The 22,632-nt window shown below is 41.9% G+C and overlaps 1 protein-coding gene across 2 annotated transcripts in view; it reads right to left on the bottom strand.

Annotated features, from left to right (window-relative positions):
• The window catches only part of Rhoj (ras homolog family member J), a 102,791-nt gene that overhangs the window by 27,242 nt on the left and 52,917 nt on the right, over window positions 1–22,632 (bottom strand). For both annotated transcript variants that reach the window (XM_048798464.1, XM_015489963.2), the window contains exons 2-4: window positions 16,240–16,298; window positions 6,811–6,975; window positions 4,843–4,938 (exon numbers count right to left, since the gene is read on the bottom strand). In XM_048798464.1, the coding sequence (XP_048654421.1) occupies window positions 4,843–4,938; window positions 6,811–6,975; window positions 16,240–16,298 (320 nt within the window). The remainder of the gene's footprint in view (window positions 1–4,842; window positions 4,939–6,810; window positions 6,976–16,239; window positions 16,299–22,632) is intronic.

The raw sequence follows: 22,632 nt of genomic DNA, 5'->3' as shown, positions 1-22,632 counted from the left end.
ATAGGCAGGGAACTCTGTCCTCTGTCCCCATGGTGCTGTGGATAAGCTTGTTAGAGTTTGCCTTTGATGATGCAGGAGGAGCCCAAACTTGTCTCTCCCAATTCCAACTTTACTGAAGATAATGAAATAGTAGATAAAGACATTATTGTGTAACAAGGTTAACATAACATCAGGCTGTACCGATAGTTCCAGGAAAAGTAGCCAAGAGATTTGGGGTGTGATTTGGGAAGTATGTGTGAGAAACAGAACCCAGTTATGAGGTAAGTACTGTTACCACGTTTCAAGGACTCTGAGGGTCAGAGAGAAGAATTCATCCTGGTTCAGGGAAAAGGCAGAGCCCCTGTTAGAGGGATTGCGGGGAGGAAAAATAATGTATGTTCTCAAAGGTGTGAAATGGAAAGCTGGCTCATAGAAATATGGCTTTTCTTACAGCAGTGACTTCATCTGTTTCTTGGTACAAAATGACCTACTCAGTGAAATATGTAGAATCCATCTGTAAGCGCTCAGGGTCTTGTTTAGATACACATGTTAACAGTCTGGAGCATGCTTTACCAAACTGACATGTTTTCAAGAAAAAGGTGGAGATTGAGGATATCAACAGAGAGAACCCTTTTCTGATACTTTTACAGTGGTTAAAGCTTATTGTTTCAAAAGCTGGGAAACATGCCACAGAGGTACAGAAGATCCAAGAGTCTGACAAGAAGGAATTAAACAACAACAACAAGCCCACTGATGACCTTGATGACTAATCAAGTGAAAACCATTCATTCTTCTGGATCGTCCTGGTGTCGGTGGGGTATGTAGTAGTGTTGGATTGAAAGTAACTGGAAGAGATAAAAGCAGAGAGGCCTTCCCAGCTGTCTGAAGGGCTGCACAGATTTAACAGCCATAGCCTGCTGACCCAGAGCTTGGGGAACATGACTGCATTTCACCACCACGAGAACTTTACAAGGCAAGTCTATCACCACCCTCATGATACAGGGTCTTGTTTAGATCCACATGTTAGCAATCTGGAGCATGCTTTACCAAACTGACATGTTTTCAAGAAAAGGGTGGAGACGGAGGTATAGCCTGGAGAACTGATGTCCAGAGAGGTTAAAGTACCTGTTTATGTCCATACAACTAAGAAAGGGCAGAAATTAGCCTTTGTCCATTTTCTGAGCCAGAATCTTAACCATTCAGCTTTGGGGATTGTGGTAGATTGAAGGGTACATATCTTGTCTGACTATTTAAAAGTTTCAGTTGATGAGGAAATACTGTCCCAGAGTTGCCAGGCATTCTGAAAGTTTTTTTTTTTTTTTAAGACGCCAAAACAACATATATTTATGCAAAGTTTCCAAAGTGATTAAATGTTGGACCCTGGATTGCATTAAAAGTACCCATGGGGCTGATCAAGATATTTGTGGGTGAAATTTGGCCCATCAGTTGCCACTTTGCTCTTTGTGCTTTGAAGAATGCCCTTGAAGGTACTGGTCTGGAATTTTTGTCTCCTGTCCCCTAATTTTGTCTACTGCATGAACTCATCCTTATCCTTCATGAAGCCTGACAGAGATATCAACTGCTTCAAGAAATCTCTGAATCTTCCTTCTCTGAATGTCAGTCACTCCCTGCTCTCTGTTGCTTTAGAATTTGCATTCACGTGTCTCCTCCTCTTCCAGCCTGTGGGCCTCAGGCATTCAGATACCAGTGGTGAGGTGGTGGCCTTTGAAGACCGCAGGGCAAACAGGAAGGCAGGAGCTACAAATCCTGCATTCAGGAGGAGGGTATAAAGACTCCAGTTGATTAACATTGACTGAACATTGTTATAGCATTTTTTTTTCTGCTTTAAATTCTACCTGTGTGTATCAGAAACCCAACAGGTAACAGGTATGACGTTAGAGTGACAATAAGAACAAAAGATACCAGGGGAAGACCATAGCAGGAGAGGGCAAAGAGAGGCCAAAGAGAATAAAGAAAAATAGGAACATGTCAAGAATACCTCAGGGAGTCTGAACTTAGAAAATCCTGCTTAGGTTGTATGGAATGGAACTGAGACAGAGAACGCACAGAGTACCATAATCTTAGAGCTAATGTGTAACATAACACGAGGCACATAGTAGGTGTTTAATCAATTATTATTGAAAAAAATCTGGTAGTAAAATGGACCTTTGCGCATGTGTAGGCTGAAACTTAAGAGACACAATAATTGAAAGACAAGGAAGGATAGAACAAGTTAGAGGGTAACAAGGAATGTTTATTAGAAATTGATGCAAAATATTTATGTGAACGTGGTTGGCTTTGGAGTGTGAAGGATGGCAAATATGGATGTTATGAAAACATCCTTTAAAAATAAAATGGCCTTTGGGACAAAAAAGAGATGATGGATGAAAAACACCAAACAAAAAGAATCAGGTATGAGAACTCTGAATTCGCAGAGCATTTTAAGTTTTGAGGAGTGTACTGCACAGTGAAATCAGAGTCTTCTGCACATGAAGACAGACGCCCCAAACTCAGGGTTTCATGTCAGGCTCTAGGAAGGAGGCGGAAGAGACCGCGGTTAAAGCACTGCCCCATGTCCCAGCACTGCGGCCTCCTAGCTGGGCGCTTCCCCTCTCTGAGCCTCAGTTTCCTCCAGGCAAGTAGAGATAACAACACACACACCTGGGGGGGGGGCGGTGGCTGTGAGGATTAATTAAGACGAAGCCTGTGATGTGCTTGGCACTCGGCCCAGTGCATGATAAACACTCCATAAACACTGGCTGTTACCATAAACTACTTGACAGAAAAGTCAAAGAGTAGAAAAACTTAAAGCATCTCTATAATTACACGGATTGTGATGAAACAAGTTAAGATCTCGCTTGGTTTTCTTCTAAATTGGGTTTTGCAAGTGAAACACGATTCTCTCTGTACCTGAGAGCAGTTGCTAGGAGAAGCTCGTAGAAGGCGATGGAGTGGTGCACTCAGCCATTGTTTCTGAAATAAGCCTGAGATGAGATGGGAGGTTTTGGAGCGACTTCTTTTCAGAGGGAAGAAACAACTGGGCAAGTGAGAAGTGGGGCTAGGCAGCTGTCAGGTCGAAGGTGGAAGACAGGCTCAGAGGCAGGGAGCAAGGAGACCAAACTCCTGCAGGGAGCTGGTGCTGAGCCGCTGGGGACCTCCTGCTCCGAACCCACCCAGGTTTTTATGGGGCTATGTATTCACACGTGTTAATGAGAACATTTGAAGCAGAATGTTTAGGGAAAAGGTAGCAGAATCTACCCATACTTATTTTCCCAGAAGAAAAGTAAATGGTTGAAGAATGGACAGTTTACACAGGGTCAGGTGCTCAGGTGACAATGTCCCCAGAGCTGGATTAGAATCTTTTTCTTTTTTGGAACCAGGGATTGAACCCAGGAGCATTTAATCACTGAGTCACATCCTCAGCCTTTTTTTTTTTTTTTTTTGTATTTTATTTAGAGACAGGGTCTCACTGAGTTGCTTAAGGCCTTGGTAAGTTGCTGAGGTTGGCTCTGAACTCACGATCCTCCTACTCAGCCTCCTGAGCCACTGGGATCACATGCGTGTGCCGCTAGGATTTCTGACTTTGGTAGGTTGAATGGTGTGAATCAAACACATTTGTCTCTCCAAGACACTATTTCCTCACCTGTACTATGAGAGGAACACTGTCCACTAAAGAGAGTATGCAGTGAGGTGGAATTTGTGAAATGTTCAGCATCCTAAGAGCTCTGAGTGGCTGGTCCTGGTGACATTGATATGACTGTGCAGGAGTGGGGACTTCACATGTTCGTGAGACGTTCTCATGCATTGCGCCATAAAAACACAATTTTATTTAATTTGCTTCTAGTTAAGTATATCACATTCCTTTGTGGTGCCTATAAACAAGGTTTAATATGAGAAATGTGTACATTTTTATTGATGAAGAACTCATTCTCCACTAGCTTAGAGAGGGTGATGAACTGCTGGGGGGCATGTATCTAGAAGGGTTAGTTACTTACAAAGTAAAACAGAAAAATTTAAAGCCTCCTACTTGGGTTGATGAGTTTGAGACTAAATCATTGAGGAAGGGATTCAAATGATGGAAATGTGATTTATAAGCTTTCTCTTGCACAAAGTACTTCCGTTTTCTTGTGTCTATTTTACTGGCTGCTTTGCACACATCTTGGTGATAATGGAGAGGTAGAGATTTGGTGTCTGGCAAATACTTGCTGAAGCATTTCTCCCAACAAAATCACTCCACATTTCAAGACTGAAAAAAGGTCTATGAAAATAGTTCAGCTCTGGGTAAGTTGCCTTTTTGTTGAGCAACTGCTTAGATTCCCCAACTAGTTACTTTTTGGTGTATGTTATTTTTTTCCAGACGCTGTTGTAACACAACCCAGCCTTTCTAAGTGGCTACTCATTATATAATGAGAAATAGTGTATAAATATAACCTGAATCTAAGTCTCTTCCAAGAAAAATCACAAAATACCGTGCAAGGGTCATTTGGATGAGTTATGTTGATAATAAGCACTGAGATTTACAAACAGACATCTAATGACTCCCTTTAATTCATTCTAAATATGACAACTATTTTGTAGGGTAACCTTTTTTTAGAGGTTGCTAAATCAAAATGGTAAGTGCTTTGGCTGTTTAAATTCACAGAGTTTCTGTCTTAATGAAAAACAGACAATACTGGCTGACAGGAACACTAACCAAATGGCCCCTCCAGTCTTTCTAGAACAGAGGGGAGGATACAAAGCAGAGAGAGGATTCTAAACATGCTGCAGTTTAAAGCACACCCTTATGGAACCTGCCCATCCCAAAGCACACACCCTGCTCTTTTCTAGTAACCACTTAAAGCTGAATTAAAAAATTAACAGTACCGCTTTTGCAAGCTTCACTCCATGCTCGTAAGTGAGCGGCTTCTCCTTCATATATAGTAGGCGGGCCAAGGTTTTGGGGTCATCACGGAGATCAATCTGGCAAAACACACATGAGACAAAGTCATTCATTTTTTCAGGGCCTGCCAAATATTTTAAACTCTGCCAACATAGTTTCTTTCTCCTGAACATCTTTGAAGTTGCTGAATTTTCTTTAAGAAAGCATGTGTGTGTGCCCAGGTTAGGTCGAAAAGGTAAAGTGATCTGCACTCGGCCACACCTGGATATCCTTACACTTGCTCTTTCAGAGCAGTTGCTCTGAGTGCAGTGGCTTATTCCAGTGATACTAGTGTCTAGTGCTTTTGAAATTGTGTATTTATTTGCAGTTTCCACTAATAGGACATACAAGAACCAGACACTTTTGTTACCTTTCAGGGATGATTTATCAGATCCCAATTTCTATTATTCATTATTTAATAGCCTATTTCCTGACACTGTTTTTTGCTTTTCCATATCAAATATTCACCCTCAAATGGATGAAGATTTGCTGCCTCTCTGACTCTTCTAACAAATGGACTGCATGCTCAAGAAGGCAGGTCCCCAGGAGGAGTTTCCAAAGGGTTCGGCTTAATGAAGCATCTTTTCAAAAGCAGAACTGCCTTGAAGGGAGCATTTGTTAGGTTTGATAGTTTAATAAAGTATTTTGGTTCCTTTAAATTTTGCTGTGGCTGGGGTTGTGGCTCAATGGTAGAGTGCTTGCCTGGCACATGTGAGGCACTGGGTTTGATTCTCAGCACCACATAAAAACAAACAAATAAATAAATAAAATAAAGGTCCATCAACATCTAAAAAAAAAAACACTAAAAACAACAACAACAAAAACAAATGATTGTCTTTCAGAGCGGAAGCATCAATTGTGTGCCAGGATCTATGGATAAATGAATCTTTTACTTTGTCTCTGTTCAAATAAACACATACACTCTGTATCGGTCCATGTCTTCCTTAGGCGATGTTTTTCTTTATGGTTTTTAAACATTTTTCTTTGTCAAGCAGAATGTAAAGTGAGAAATAGAAAGAAACAGCATATGAAACGGAAAACCATAAAGTCCCCAGAGTCATTACATTCCTATGACTTTGGAATAGTAATTTAGATTTTGAGAAAGCAAAAAACAAAATCCTTTTAAAAGTACAAAAAGTCAGGACAGGGGTTGAGGTTGTGGCTCAGAGGTGGAGTGCTCGCCTAGCATGCATGAGGCACTGGGCTCGATCCTCAGCACCACATAAAAATAAAATTAAGATATTGTGTCCACCTATAACTAAAAAATAAATATTAAAAAAAAATCAGGACCAACTTTGATCCATTTGTGCAACTGACTCAGAAATTCAAACTGTGCAACTTCATTAGCTTTCAAAATACTTTAAAGGTCTTCAGAGTCCAGAAAGGTCTGGCATGTGTGTTTTAGCTTCATTTCTAAGATCTGAAGATCAAGGGATTTAAAGACAATAAAGTCATGAATTTCTGTCTTCCATTTCCAGGAATTCTTTCTTTTCAAGGAATTCTGTCATATGTGCTCATTTGGATTGCCAGGGTCATTTTGACACCCACACCTATTTTGAATTTTAAAACAATTGTGGATTTTAGCTGCAAAAGTATTAGATATGTGCAGTTACTGCCCTTGTTTTATTACTCTGATTCAGGGCTGGAGAAATGTCTATTTTAAAAAAATACTTTGTTATTAAAAAACAGATTATTTTTTAAAGAACATATTAAAACAGTGCTTCATATTAAATAGCTGTTCTCTTTTCAACTCCAAATCTTTACTCATGCACACTTTAAGAACTTCCATTCATAGGAGGGACATGTCCCGAGACCCTCTCTCTCAGTGTTTGGTAGAACACAATGTTGGTGATGTACCTAAAGGGTCTTTTCTTCTTGCAGCCCACCCACTCTGCCATCACCCGCATCTTAACCTGGGTCCCTATGAGGACGTAAGGCACATGAGGCATGCAGTCCTTCAGCTCCGGCACCCATTCCTCCTGGACATTGTGGTAAGAGGCAGGATTTACAACCGAGAAGCAGATCAAAAACACATCGGTGTTGGGGTAGGAGAGCGGCCTCAGCTGATTATAGTCCTCCTGCGGGAAGAGCAGATGAGAGTGTGTCCAGCTGTAAAGGTCACAGCTGTAAAGTGGCTCCTGAAGATTCTACTATAGGCACTGTGATCCCCCTCCTCCCCGGCTCTGGTCTAGTGTTCTCTATGTTATAGGAAGAATACAGGAGCCACTGGACAGGAGAACCCCTTTTTGTTGCAGATAGAGATTTGTATCACCCTTATTTAAGATGAATTTAAAAAATGTTTTAGCAGCTTTACTGAGATATGATTTACCTATCACAAAGTTCATCCACTTATTTCTCACCATTTTTTTTTGGTATCGGAGATTGAACTCAGGGGGCATTTGACCACTGAGCCACATCCCCAGCCCTATTTTGTATTTTATCTAGAGACAGAGTTTCACTGAGTTGCTTAGCTTAGCAACTTGCTTTTGCTGAGGCTGGCTTTGAACTTGCAATCTTCATGCCTCAGCCTACCAAGCCACTGGGATTACAGGTGTGCGCCACTGTGCCTGGCTGATTTTTCACTTTTTAATGGTATATATTTAAGGTGTACGACATGAAGTTTTGTTATACGTGCACATTCTTCAGTCAAGTAATTGAGCATATCCATCTCCTCACATAGTTATCTTTTTAATTGGTGACAGCATGTGAAATCTACTTTCTTAGCAAATTTCCAGAATACAACACAGATCTTATTAACTGTAGTCCTCATGCTGTGTTTATTTCTCTCTCTAGGCTTATTCATCCTCTAACCTTGACTTTGTACCTTTGACCAGAATTTCCCATTCCCCCACCCTGATAACAACCCTTCTACCCTGCTTCTATGTATTCAAAAGTTTGCCCATTTAAGTGGTATAATCCAATAAGGATCAGTGCAGTTCTCCTGTTACATTGGAAATTGTTATATGTGATATGGATTTAAATTAATAGGTGGTTGAAAAAAACAAAGAAATTCCCTCCTTATGTAATTAAAACGAAATGTTTTCAAATTTAATTTAGAATAAGATAACTAAAATACAAAGAGTTGTTGCCAATTCAGACACCATCGTTTTTGAAGAAATATGTTCAGAGCTAAGAATTTCAAATTTATTTCTAAGATTTCCTGAATACCACAGTGTGGCCAAATAAATAAAATACCAGATTTTTTTTCCCATGGACTTTCCAGATCAGAATATGTTTCTGATTGAAAGATTCCTGGTTCCACATCTGTTGTTTTAGTGGGAGATGATAAATGCCTAACGTTATCCTTCCAAACATTTGATATATATAATATATACATGGTTAGTGTAAAAACAATTTGATTATACAGTTCATACTCTTGTGGTGCTTATTTTAAAAAACTTAATATGTCCTCTCCATATTTTTAATATTAACCTCATTATCTTTCTATTGACTCTAAAGTGTTTATAAAATGGAGTACACACATGTGCACACATATACACATATGTGACAGGCAGTAACCTTAGAAGGCAAAGTGTGGTCATCTGTTTGGTGGAAATGCATTGATCTATCACTGGGCTATTCAGAGTACCCAGGGGTTCAGTATGCATGGCCACCACAGTTACTACTGCTAATAGTATTAAAACTTAAGCAAAGATTTTAGGTACCTAAATAGGATGCAATGCAAGATGGCAAGGATGGAGAAAAATAGAATCCTAAAAACTCAACCAACCAACCAATAGCAACTCTGTTACTGTGGGCTCCTTTACCACATTTCTACTAAAGCAAATGATTGAAAGTCGAGTGCACTGATGAATAAACATTAGTCATCTTGGGAAGTTGGGCCAGGCTGCCTCTCAGTGACTTGTGCCCACATCTCCCCCTGTGTTGCATGAGGTATAGGGAAGGCAGCCGGGACAGTTCATCTCGTGGGACTACCTTCTCCTCTTTATATATCTAGTCCCAAATACCAGACTTTCTCTCCCATGGTCTCCCTGCCTAGCTGCTTTTTCTCTGGACTATTCCCTCTGAGAGAAGCATGCTAAGAAATCTGAGGCTATAAACTACAACTGGGCACAATACTACCTGCAAATCCTGCATCATTTGGCCTGGGGTGTGCCTGGACTTGATGGCAAACGATTTGCATCATCTTTACCATCAACTGAGGCTGCGTTGAGGGCTCATAGCTAAGAGCCAGGTATTGTTTCAAGCAGTTATATGAACTGTCTCATTGAACTTTCACAATGGCACTGGAAATATGGCACCATCAATAGAAGAAAAAGTTAAGGTTGAGAGAATTAAGTTCATTTTTAGAGAATTTCCATAATGGACGAATGCAACAGAGTTGTTAAATACCAGAAGGAGGCATCCAGCTGCATTCAGATCTGACTCTTAATTGTGACCACACTATTGCTACAGCTCAGAATTTTAAGTGACAGAATAGGCATTTTCTTAAACTCCGTTATCTAGGAATCAGTTCTTGAGTTACCCAGGGATCTAAGTGGTAGACCATGGGGTATGTTGTGTATTTGATAGCTGCATCTGCTCAAAACTACCACACGATGGCAGCAGACACTGTATTTTAAAACCCCAAAGCCTAAAATCCAAACAAAACACCATTGGGAGAAATGTCTAAAGTAGGTTAGGTAGGAGCAAATAACAGGTCTGAAAGAATCGTGTTTATTTGATTCTTTACTCAGCAGCTACCAGATACATTATGCTTACATTATGCAAAAGTTAAAGACCAGGGTTCGCTGGGCTAAGTGTAGGTGGGAAGGTGAGAGAAGTGTGTTTCTGATCCGAGGAAACCTTAGTCCTGTTGCATGATTCCATGTAACATGGTTTGTTGTCACTGAACGTGTAGCACTGTCAAGGATGCTATATGAACTATACACGGTAAGTGAGAACTGGCAATTGAATTGGGAAAAGAAATGCACGAAACATCCCATTTATGTGAAATGGGGTGCACTTTTGCTTGCCTTTTGTTAGCTAGTCTGATAATGTTCTAACTGACTGAATTGGAAAAATCCAATGTCAAGGCTGCAGAATGACACCTTAGACATGAGTTAGTGCAGTGGTTTCCAAATTGTGGTCCCCCTGACCAGCAGCATGGGAGTCATTGGGAGATGATTAGCATGCTTTCTCAGGCCTCATCCAGTCCTCCTGAAGATGAAGCTGGGGGAGAAGCTGCTGCACCTGGGTCATAAGTTTCAGAAGCACAGGTTACTGCTATTCCCACCCACCACCCCTGCCAATTTTATAGTTTCAGAAACTAAGGACTCACGCATTGAATGATTTAAACAGGATAACAGAACCAAAATACTTTCTGAGAAGGCTTTACCTGGGCTGGTAGGGGCTGGTCCTTGGCAATGGCTATGAAACATGGCAGGTGTTCAGGATTGATAAAAGTAAGTGTTCCCTTGGGACTGGGGGGTTTGGTGGTGGAGTTTGGGGTTTTGAACTGATGCCAGATGAGAGCTGGAATGATTTTTGTGATGGAGCACACTTTGACCCTAGGTTGGATGATCACGTGGAAAGATGATGTCAAGGGGCTCTGAGAAGGGGTTGAATGGTCCAGCTGTTACTAAGGCCCCTTCTTATATTGAAATTGAGAATGAAAGATAGGTTCTTGTGAGCTTCTTGAAGAGACAATGTTTTAACCTGCAAGAGTCACTTGATGGGGCTTTGGAGGGCTAAAGTGGGCAAAGGGATGGGGGATTTTGGGCTTTTGAGTGTTTTTTTACCCAACTTTACCCCGTGAGCAAGTTCTGTTGCATGATTCCATATAACATGGTTTGTTGTCACAAAGAGAGTGTCCACTGTGAAGGTGTACCTGATGTTCTGAGGTTGGGGGGGTGGACTATGGATGATTATTTTAAAAGTTCAGAGGAAGCCTCAGTAGCAGATAGGCCAAACACCTGGGTCCTAAAAATGTTTGAGAACAACTGCATCAAGGTGGTACAGGTGGTGGATTCGTGAGGCACTTCTCAGACTTTACACACATTTGAGTCACCTGGGATCCTTGTTAAGGTGCAGATTCTTGTTTGGTAGCAGGTCTGGAGTAAAGCCCACAGATTTGCATTTCTAACAAGTCTTTGGATAATGCCCATGCTGCTGGTCCAGGGACCGCACTTTGAGTAGCAAGAAGAGTTACGCTGAGCCCGGCTCCTGGCCCAGACTCACATTAAACAACTGGGAAGAGAATTCCGCTTCCAATTCTTTGTGGGTTTTAGTGACATTTATTCTGGATTTTTTCAGCACCATCTCATTTTCATATTCTCCCATAAGGGAGGCTTGGTTTAGAAAACCTGGGCATGCTGTGTATGGGCTGGGTGCATAGGATGGTGCTGAAGAGCATAAGCTGTGGAAACAAATTCTCCAGGTTCACATGCCTACCCTGCCTGTGACTATGATGTGGTCTTGGGTAAGTTCTGCCTCGGTTTCCTTATCAGTCAATGTGAATGATCATAGTGTTGGCCTCATAGGGTTGTTGTGAGAACAAAGTGTGTTAATATCTGTACACTACTTGGAATGGTGTCTTGAGCATGGTAAGCACTTTAATGACTGAGTAAAACAGTCCATCCTCCATCCATGTCAACAACAGCTGCAGTTCTTGGCGCTGTTTTCCTACGCTCACTGGATACCAGGGCTGACTCTGAAATTGACTTTTTCTGAACTGAGTAGTAATGAGATCCAAATGTTTGTAAACTCTGCGTCTCTCCGTCAACTTCCCTCCAGTTTCATTTTTCATAGTTTGTGGAGAAGTAAGATCTGGTCCTCAGGTTACTTTTACCAATAACCTGTCATGTGGGCTAACTGCTCCCTAATCCTCCGAATGCATCCTTCTAGAAACTGCAGTAAATGCCTGTGACAAGGAAGTTTGAGTTGCTTATTGAGGGAAAAACATTTGTTCTGAGGTTTCAGGCAAACTTTCCATAGAGGGTTGAGGCCAGATCCCGTGCTCCAGATGGCTCCATGGGGTCAGCCAATAGCTAAGAGAAAGGCCTGTGTGTGTCCAAGTGGACCTTGGGTTGCCATTAATGAACCCCAGCTGTATTTCCCTCCTGCTGGCCTGTGGGCTTCTTCAGCCCTCAGGGGAAAGAGGAGCTTCAGAAATCAGATTCTGGTTGAGAAGTGCGGCCTCCAGTCCTGAGTGAGTGAGGCTCTGGGCTGATGGCTTCCTGTTCCCACAATTACTGGTGGTAGCACCACATGCACCCGCTACTGTGTGAGGCTGGTGTGTAGAAAACTCCTGGATTTACCCTGCTGGGAAGCTTGGTGTCTGGCTAGACTGACCGTAGGCTGCCCCTGGCTCCTGATACCAGGAGATGCTCATTTACTTCTGGCAGTGCTGCTACCTGCCACTTTTGCAAATGCTGTCTTTGAGATATTTCCATCCTGGAGTTTGGCCCGAGAGGCCACAATCTGAGCAGGGTGTGCTCACATTGGGGGATGAGAGGGATGCAAGGCGTCTTGGTACCTTTGCTGGCTCCAGCTCTAGGTGACCCGCCGTGGGTGGGTCTGAAGCATGACCTAGGAAAGACCCCTCTCCCAGTTTGGCATTCCTCAGGCTGTGAAAGCCCAGGGTTTGCTTCCTCTCTCCCCTTGATCTCTCACAACATGCTATAAACAAACTGGTCTGCCTAGAGCACATCATGGAAGTCAGCTCTGGCACTCTTTCTGTAGCAGAGTGCAAGATCTGAGCTCTAGAAATCCTTTTCAGAGAGATTTTCAGCAACACACTGCAAGAGGCATGTGCCGCGCAGGACGAGTTGGCTCGACCTAAATAGATTTGGCTGGAGGATTGGCCTTATCCCTCCCTAGCATGATCTGAGAGGTAAATCCCCCCACTTCATTGTCTAACCTAATGTTTGGAATCCTACCCAACAGATGAACCAGAGTTCTGAAGACTCTTTATCTTCAAAGGGCTCTGCTCAAAGTCCAAATATTAGCTTGTTTCAGGGGGTTGAGGAGGCAGCTGCCACGTGCTGACAGCGTCTGCGTGTTGACTTCATTATAAAATGTCTTTATCAAGTGCTCGGCTGAACTGTGAAGGGGCAGGAGTGACTGGAGCCAGGGCTTTGCGGCAGCCATGCCTGAGGCAGGCGAGTACCTCAGCAGAGGAGGAACCAGGTCAAACGATTTTGTGCAAGGCTGACTTTGTGGGTAGAAGTAATGAGTTCCGGTCACTTTACCTCTCAGAACGCATTTGCTTCTTAAGGTGGTTTTTGTCAACTCTGACCCATGGTTAGCTCAAGACAAAAACGAGGGGCACTGCTCTTTGGTTTATTCATGTAAGAAAATCTAATTATTCAAGCAAGATGGAACTCCATAGCCAGATTCAGAGACTTATTTCATTTTTTGTGGTTCAGGGATTATCAATTGGTTTTGAGATCATCTCTTGTTCCTCATTAGTAACTGGCCAAGTGCGTAATCTTGAATTAGTTAGATATTCCCTAGTCATGAGACCTCAGCAACATTCACTAGAATCTAACCAAGGAGGGGTGGATTATCCTACCTAGGACTGGGAATGGAACTTTTGGAACAATGCTTCTAAATTAAATTTGTTAAAAGTCTTCTTGGCTGTATTGTAGGATCACAGGAATCAACTTTGGGAACAGGGCTTCAACTACCAAAGACTTCAAGAGTAAGTGTTTTGCAAAGTTTAATGTGCATATAAAGTGAATTTTCAAATTCAGTGGACTGGGGAGAAGTCCCAGAGTCTGCATTTCTAATATACTGCTGGTGATGCTGATCTGCTGGTCAGTGGATCAAACTTTGGCAATTTTCTAGAACAGTGATTCTCAAAGTATGCTGTACAGACCAGCAGCACCAGTACCAGGAATCCTGCTAGAAATGAGAATTTTTGGGACTTTACCTATAGAATCAGAAATTCTGGGGGTGGGTCCAGTGTCTGGCTTTTTAACAAGCCCTATAGGTGACTTATTTGTGTTTAAGTTTGAGAACCACTGTTCTAGAAAATAACTGATTGGTTATCCTTCAGTATAACATCCCAGGATTTGAAATCTACCAAAAGTTCTACCTTGGGTCTGGCCTCATCCTTTTGCTTAATACTCAAGTTCTTTCAGGCTTTCTTGAAGTTATCTTTTTAAAGGTCCTAATCATAGAATTTTTAGGTCTAGAAGGAAGCTTAAGAGCTATTTTGATTCCTTTTTCCTGTACTTTATACCCACTATAAACCTTGTCCCCTTCTGAGCTTTCAAAATAACTGGTGGAAAGCATTAAAGTCACAGTTAAGTTGAAGAAATATCTAGAACCCATTTGTTATTCTATTATCAGTATTTATCATTTCTGTGTCAAAGGTCTGGGCCAATCTACTTGCTTTGATTTGGAGTTTAATGATATTTTTACAATGTCTGATAGCTTTGACTCTTATACTAATAGTATTTTTTAAAAATTTATAAAGGACAAGAGCAGTGGGAAAAAATAATTAAACTCCACAAGAGCTTTTAAACAGTATTATTGGATTTGAAATTGCATAGAGGCCTAGAGAGGTGGTTCTTGGGGGCAATTAATGTACAGGAGCAAAAAATTGTCATAGAAAAAGGGGAAAATGGGATGGGCACCAGGGGCATAGAGGGCTTTGGAGAAAGCAAGGGAATCAGGTTTCAGCGTCATGAAATAATCCTCGTATTGAACTTTTCAAACTGGATTATATACATAAAATTTGACTACGAGCCTGGCAGAGTGGCACTTGTCTGTAATCCCAGTGGCTTGGGAGACTGAGGCAGGAGGATTACAAGTTCAAAGCCAGCCTCAGCAACTTATTGAGGTCCTAAGCAACTCAGTGAGACCCTGTATCTAAATAAAATAAAAAAAAGGGCTGAGGATGTGGCTCAGTGGTTAAGTATCCCTGATGAATGGGACACCTCAACGATTATGTGATTGGATTACAGTTGGCAATTCCACCCCCCAAACAGTGCATCACTGCAGCTGGACTGCTTTATGGTGGAGGAGACAACCTGTACTGAGGTCCTTGAACTTTCGTGAAGAGGAGCCAAACTGATTTTTCCAGTTTAATGAAAACGGGGGGTGGGGGGAAGGAGGGGTAGGTGGGGGAGGTGGGCATCATTTTGTAGCTACGGGTCCTACTGTTGATGTGAGAGGTCACCTCCACTCCCATCTGCCCATGAGAGACAATCAGATGCTCCTAGGAGCCTTGAGTCTGGTGCTAGATTTCCCAGGTCCCCATCCTAGCCTGCACAACACCAGCCTTTGACGTCCCACATACATCTTATACCGTGGTGCTTGCAGATGCACACAGAATTCCTCGCAAAGATTTCACTTATTTATTTTCTAGCAGGGAGTTTTCAAGTGGAGCAAAATGACATAACTTCAGATAATTGTGCAAAAAGGGCGAGGCAAATGCATAAGTAATCATTACCAGGAAACCCACAGTGGGAAATAACATGGTCAAATGTTTATTCCAAAGGACTTAAAATGTATGAATTTGGACAGACTGAACAACCCGCTGATTTTGACCTAAATCAATGACATATGATAACAAGCTCTATCCAAGAATTTGGGCCACAGCCACCAACTGCTTATTACCTTCCCCTCCTCCAGCCTATGAACTCAGGGCATCAGAAACTTCATAAGGATGTGTGTGCAGGGCACAAGGACAGACAGTCAAGGGCATCCAATCTTTTTACCCAAGTAGACGGTACCATTTAAGAGCTGAGGACTCTAGTCCATGGTTTTACATTATTGTTTGCCCAGGTTCTCCAACTTGAGGAAACATTGCTGTCAGAGAGGAAGTATTTCAAGAATCTTAGAGAATTTAGAGTCAACTCCCAGTTCTTCACTTTGGAAAATATCCAGAATCCTGGCTTTTCTTCCAACACTTAATCTGTTGTCTTCCTGCCTCCTGATGCCTCCTCCACAGGCTCTTTTTAGACCCTTTCATAGTCCATTAGTCAATTCGAATGAAGGATGGGCAAAGAAAATAACATGAAAAGACAGTAAAACTAAAATTTATGAGATCATCCCCTTAAGCCTGAATCAGGACTAGGTTTGGTGGGAGGAAACTGCAAAACTCTTGAACAAATATATTATTTTGGTTATTGATGGTCGTCAGTAAATGACTAAATCATTATTTATCAAAACCTTGGCTATAATAATGAATTAGATTTTTGTAATATAAATTTAAAAAAATATTAGAAATGTGATTTTGGTTGTCATTTAGGTAGAAAATAAATTGGCCTCAAATGATCAGAATGGGTGATACCAGTGCGGTTAGTCCCCATATGCCTAGCCAAATGGACCATTCTTTCTCATACACCCCCTTCCCTAGCCCTTAATGGATTCAGATAATAAAAATGTACCTGTCCTGCAGTGTCATAGAGTCCGAGCAGGTGCTGCTTTCCTCCCACGGTCACTGTAACTAGGGGAGAAGAGAAGAGGAGAATCTATAAACACAAGCTTCAATCAGGAGCCTTCCCATTTCTTCATGCCAACATCTCTCTGGGCAGCAAGGATAAGCATATGCTTCACCCATGTTTATTCTAAACCAAGTTGACAGCATGATTTCCAAATGAAAGGCAACCTTGGGCTGCAGTGACAGCAGATGGTCTGAGCCAAGTCCAAATTTCTCCACTGAGATGAATATTATTGGTGCTATGAGGGCCCTCTGTAGGCTGCTCCTTGGTCCTTGTTGGGTTCTAGAATATCATGCTCCTGAGGGAAGAAAAAGGAAGCTGGACGCCTTTCGAGTTAGGTCATTGTCTTCTTTGGTTTGAGTCACCTTTCAGGAGACAGTATTGTGTACACAACTCCTCTGTTAGAAATCTCTCAGCTTTTATCTGCCTTTGAAATGTCAATAAAACCCAGAACACAAAGAATATTAACCCACCTCCGTATTTTATAGTCTACAAAGCAAAGCAAATAATTAAATGAGAAAAGCTTAGCATTTATTTAAAAACAAATTTCTAGTTAAATATAAACTTGATTAAAAACATAGAAAAATATCCCTGTGCTTTAGTTCAACGGATTCATTATGATCTTTGAATCTTGATTGCAGGAGGAGATGTTGTATGGGTTCGATTTCACATACCTAAAGGAAATCTAGAGAGTGAAAAGTAGCCGGTTTGATTTACCCAGCAGGCTTCCTGCCTCGCTAAGCAATTGTGTCCAAGAGTGAGAAATAATATAGGATACCAAGCACTCTGTGCATGTCTGGAGATGAAATAAAGTCTCAACTTGAAACTAAACCAAGATTGAGCAGATTTAATGCAGAAGTTAGACAATTCTCTTGGTGAATAGAAAGAGCAAATTTAAATTTCTAGAAAAATCAATTTTTTTGAAATAGGAAATAAAATATCAAGGAAAGTGTGTTCTTTTCTCTAGTTGATTAAAAAAGTGTGTAAGTGCAATGATAATATGATTTGTGATTCCTCCATCACTAGCTGTGCAGGAAATGAAAGATAAACTGAATAGCAGTCTTTTATAACCATATCTCTAATCTGTGCCAGCCAGGTTCTCTAGTCTGCTGTTCAGGGTTGCTGATTTGGTACTGAGTCTTACTTTTATTTTTAGGTCCATGGGCTTAATGTATGCAAAATACTTCTATTTCTTTTCTTTCTTTTCTTCTTTATTTTGCAGTGCTGGGGATTGAACCTAAAGTCTTACACATACTAGGCAGGTGTTCTACCACTGAGCCACATCCCTAGTCCTGTAAAACATTTCTTAATGCCATTCTTTGAGAAGCACTTGTTTAAAGGTACTGTCTGCCCAGACACAGGAAACTATCTAATTTACTCAGATTAACCTGTGTTCAGCTTTATAAAATGACTCTAGCCACCCAAGTGAATTTTTAAATGGTAAACCCAGCTCCACTGAATCTTGGTTACCATGCTGACAGAGGAAGGCCATTTAAACATTTTTACTTCTGATCGTAGGTTAAACTGGTAATGGAAATGAAGGTGAAACCACGTGCCCTAAAGTTCTTTGTCCTGTTTTATTTTCCTGTTTGTATATACTTGCAGAAGAGAGCTGGGTCAGATGTTCCTGAAATCTGCCCAAATGATTTTCTTTAATGACCGGTTGGCTGCCTAGTCATGGATTAGGAATGAAGGGAAGAAATCCAGCTATTACAACATGGAATATCATGCCTCTAGGGAACTGGGTACAAGCAGGTCAGGGCAGCTATTCCTGAGACCCTTAGACTGTTGGAAATAGAAGACCAGATACAGTTCCTTCTTTTTCAGAATATGAAGACAGGTGCTTTACTGGGAAGGCCTGGGCACAATGCAGTGAAGCATACACTATGCCAAGGGCAGTGTGGAGGGGTGTGAGAGCCTGCAGCAGGAGAACTAGTCTGTGTGCATGTGTGTACACATGCAGAATCCGAGAAGGCTTTCTGGAGGAGATGACTGATCTGAGTCCTAAAGGATCACCTGGAATTACAAGGGTGCTTTGGGGGGAGCTGAAGAGCTGGGTATACAGGATCAGGTTGTCCTAGATCACTAACCCAGGTTTGTTCAGATGTGAAAGACCCAAATTGCTCTTTTTTTTTTTTCCTCAAAATTGTAAAGGAGAAGGATTTAAAACAATTCTTTTGGGTTAATGCAAAATGATGGTAGCGGGGAGAATACCATTTTTGGTTAGGAAGCCATGTTGGAGTTTCAGCTATAATGTGTAGTGACTGTGCATTCTGTGTGGGGTCAGCCCTGCTGAAAGAATCCAAAGGAAGGGTGTGGAACTTGTGCCCTGTCTCTAGAAGGCACGTTACACTTTCTTCTCTGCCTCTGCATTCTTCCATTCTGTTGAAAGGAAAATAAGTGGATCATAGTTTATGCCAGAGGACATCAAGGGACCACCAGAGATGGATTTAAGCGTCCCTGTGGGTTGTGTGCATCAGTCGTGTCTTTGTGAGTCCTTATCTGGGACTAGCAGTGGATGCCATACTGTTTACCAACCTGTGTCCCATGAGGCTCCCTGGTTTGGAAAGGCACTGGCCACAACTGCATAGAGGGAAGCTGCATCCATAAAATGCTAATGGGAAATGGAGTAAGGTTCAAAGAGGAGCATCTTTCAAGTCAGACATTTCTGCATTTGAATCCTGTTTACTAGTCACCATGTAAGTGACCTTGGGAAAGTCACCTAACATCTATAAGCCCTCACTTCCTTATCTGCTAAAAGAACTCGAGAGGAGGAAATTAAATGAAAGAATGCCTGTTTATTATGGGTGCTGAACAATTTTTCAACAAATGTTTATCGAACTAATTTTAAAGGACAAGGGCACTGTCCCTTGCTTTCCACTGAATGCCTGGTTCATATTAACTGACACATAATGGGATCTGAATATTTGTGAATGACTAGTCACTTTCTACCCTATGTGATCTGTCTTATATCCTTGCTAGATAGAAAGACCCTTGAGGGCAGAATTTCCGTATCCAATGTGCTCCATACTACACAGCACGGTTCCTTCTGAACAGGGTCGATGCTGAATACAAAGTACAGAGACGGAGCACCAGGGGCAACTCGGGCAGACAGAGCCTTTCAGAAGGTGCAGAATGCAGCCTGATACTCCTGGCAAGAATCTAACTGCTGGGAGACGCCTATAGCCAGCAAATCTGCCTGGCAGACAGTGGTCAGGCTAGAATCCCAGACCACCTTCTATTCTGGGAGCTATCAGAGTTGTTTTCTGAGCTCAGAGAGGTTTTAAAGAGAGGAGGTCAAATGACCTGCTAATAGCGCAGATGGTTCTCTCAGTAAAGTGTGAAGAGTTGTCAGTGACCTGTTAAGTATGTAAAACGAAGGCCTTCTTTCTCAAATCCCATTAAACTCTTTGCTTCCTTGTGTTTTTTCTTTGAGTGAATTGGAGTGGTTAATTTTGAGGCGCTATGAGGGACTAATGAAGCCGAAGTCAAGGGTTTGCTCTCTGGTGGATCAATTAGTTTTGCCCAGAGGAAAAATATCCCAAGCAGGAACTAAGCCTCCTTCCCTGAGCATTTCAGTGAGCTCACAAAACGGGTGTCATTCGCAGATTGGTTGAGGAGGTGTTGTTTATGCCCTGTAGGCAGCTCAGACCATTGGTCCAGTCTGTCGGCTGCCCAGAGAACCGGTTCAAAGCCCCTTCCTCATTTGGTGGTGGCCTGTCTCAGCTGCCAAGAGCAGGATTTTGAAATCAATGAAGGGAATAACATGCTGAATCCCAGGAAAGCCCTAATGGTGGACATGTGGGTCAGTGAGGAGGAAGCCCTCAAATACTCTTCAGTTCTTGCACACAGTCAATTGTCTGTATCACTGTGTCCAGTGTCCCCTAGGAGGGGTATGTGGTGCCATAAAGAAGCTATTTTGGAGGAAGAAATGCTAGCTTTCTAATGTAGCAAGAAACAGAATTTTTAAAAAGTTAAAAACATGACTGTCATACAAATATAAAAGAAGCACATGCCAAAGATTTATGAACTCATGAATGAGTGAACCAGTAAGATGGCAAATCTTGTCCAAAGAGCGTTTTGAGGAACTAAGTATTTATAGGGACATAAAAAGCAATTGTAGAATAAAATAGCTGGGTTCAATAGAAAACTGATTATTGTCCTATAAAAAAGATAACCTCTGATAACCTTTTGACTGAATAGGAATTATTTGCTTCTCTTCCCCAAAATATTTACAAGTTAGCATGTAACCTCACAGATGAAATTTTAGTCATTTAGTAGAATGAAACAAAGTTAGTTACCTTCCCCTAGATAATTAATTAATCCTGGAGGCAGATGTGTTAAACAATACCCAGCAGGGCATCTAAAGGCCATCCTAAATGCTCATGGCCTTATATCCAACTTGCAGATAATTTTTCCTAATGTCTGAATTCAAGTCTGTGCTTTGCTACCTGTGTGGTGAGATGTTGGGCAAGCAGTCAGTGGGCCTGTGTCTCACTTGAAAATGAACCAATCATCTTTACTCTAAAGGGGCATAAAGATTGTTCAAAAGGCAGGGACAATCATCACAACAGGTTATCTCTGTCTAAGGGGCTTTAAGAACTGGGGGATTTAAATGAGAAGTCATTTTTTCCTCCTGCCTTTTGCTGTCTGGAGAACTTCAGCAGCATCCACTGACCCTTTTCCATCTGAACTCACCCTCATTCCAGCTTTCTGTCCTTCCTTGTGTTCTGGAAGATCCTTCCTGGGACAGCAACCCACCCTGCTCCGGCGTCCACCCCCATAGGCTGCTTGGGCATGTTGGCTACCTGTTTGAAGCCTCACAAATGTGTGTGTGCATTTTATCAAGGATCCACACAGAAGCACCAGGGAAGTCCCCACAAATCACAGGAAATTAGAAAGCAGTTCATAGGAAACCAGAAACACTGCATCTTCCTAAATATGAATGAGAGCAAATTCCTCTTTGAGGGGGGAACACCTGTGTTCCTCTTAAACCTGTTCAAGCAACTTCTCGCTCATCTAAACCAGCCTGCCTCAGCCAGCTCCTTTCTGGCAAAGGATTTCTCTTCTGTGTGTGGTGGGAAAAAAGGGTGACTGGGGAAGTTTTTTATTTAATGTGCTGGCCTGAGGTCTGGATTCCGAATGATGAGGGGAAAACCAAACAGGCTTCTTGAGAATCCACTAGGGTTCTGAGATGAAGGCTTCCTCTCCTTAGAACTGTTTATTCATCCCACGATGGCACAAGTCCTTTGAACAGGCAACATAACTGCCATGTACCTTCTAGCCTTGGTCCTGTTTCTTTTACCTGTCAGGCACCTCTGTTGTGACCAGTAGGATTTGACTTGATGTCGTGCCATTTTCTAACCTCCCTGAGTTTTAAGGTGGATGAGTAGAATGGCACCCTGGATTCATTGTGAACAAACTCTGGGACCTTGGGCAAGTGATAGCTTTCCCTAAACCACTGTTTTCTTATTGGCAAATTGAGGTTTATTTGAGGAACAAAGAAGATGGTGAATGTGAAAATTTTGTACACCAAAGTGGTGTCACTGAGCAGATGGCTTCTGAATTAACAGTAATTTTTTGATGGACCTTTATTTTATTTATTTATTATGTGGTGCCAAGAATCAAAGCTAGTGCTTCACACATGCTAGGCAAGTGCTCTACCACTGAGCCACAACCCCAGCCCCTGAATTAACAGTATTTATGGGAATAGAGTTTCCTAGAAAGATGCTACCCTGGTTTGGGTGTGGGACGAATTCAGGAAAGGTCTTCCCTTGTTAGTACTTGTTTGATGATGGAGGGAGAGTGGGGAGAATTTTCTCAGTTCTGGACTCTTGAAACTGACTGGGGATGAGGCCAAGCCAAAGAGCGAGCCACAATTCCAGGACAACCACATTCTGGAATTTCAGTCTTGCTTGGCTCCACTTTTCCTTCCTCAACATCATTTTTGTCCATATCCTGCCAATTCTACCTGCTAAGTATCTTCAGAATCTCCCTCCTCTTTGCCCTCCTAGAGCTGTCCCCGTATAACTCCCAACCTCATCAGTTGGAAAAGGCTCCTAGTCTGCTTCCTTCTCAGTGTCCCCATAGGCAATGCAAGATAAAAATCCAAATATCTTCTAAGAGCATACAAAGTCCTTGGAATCTGGACCCTGATTTGCCTTTCTTGCTCTCTTTTACATATGTATTTTTAACCTTCCCAGAATCCAAACTTTCTGCAACCTATTATATTCATGATGTCTTTGCTTAAACTGTTCCCTCTGGAATTCTGGTAAAGGAGTTCTGGAAAACTTTCTCCACACTTGGAAAACTTACTTCCATAATCCCTCCTTGATGCCC

This window comes from Marmota marmota, unplaced genomic scaffold, assembly GCF_001458135.2.
Source record: "Marmota marmota marmota unplaced genomic scaffold, marMar, whole genome shotgun sequence".
In the NCBI taxonomy this organism is placed as follows: Eukaryota; Metazoa; Chordata; class Mammalia; order Rodentia; family Sciuridae; genus Marmota; species Marmota marmota.
Note: the sequence above shows the minus strand (reverse complement) of the source record. Positions and strands in the feature narration are given on the sequence as shown.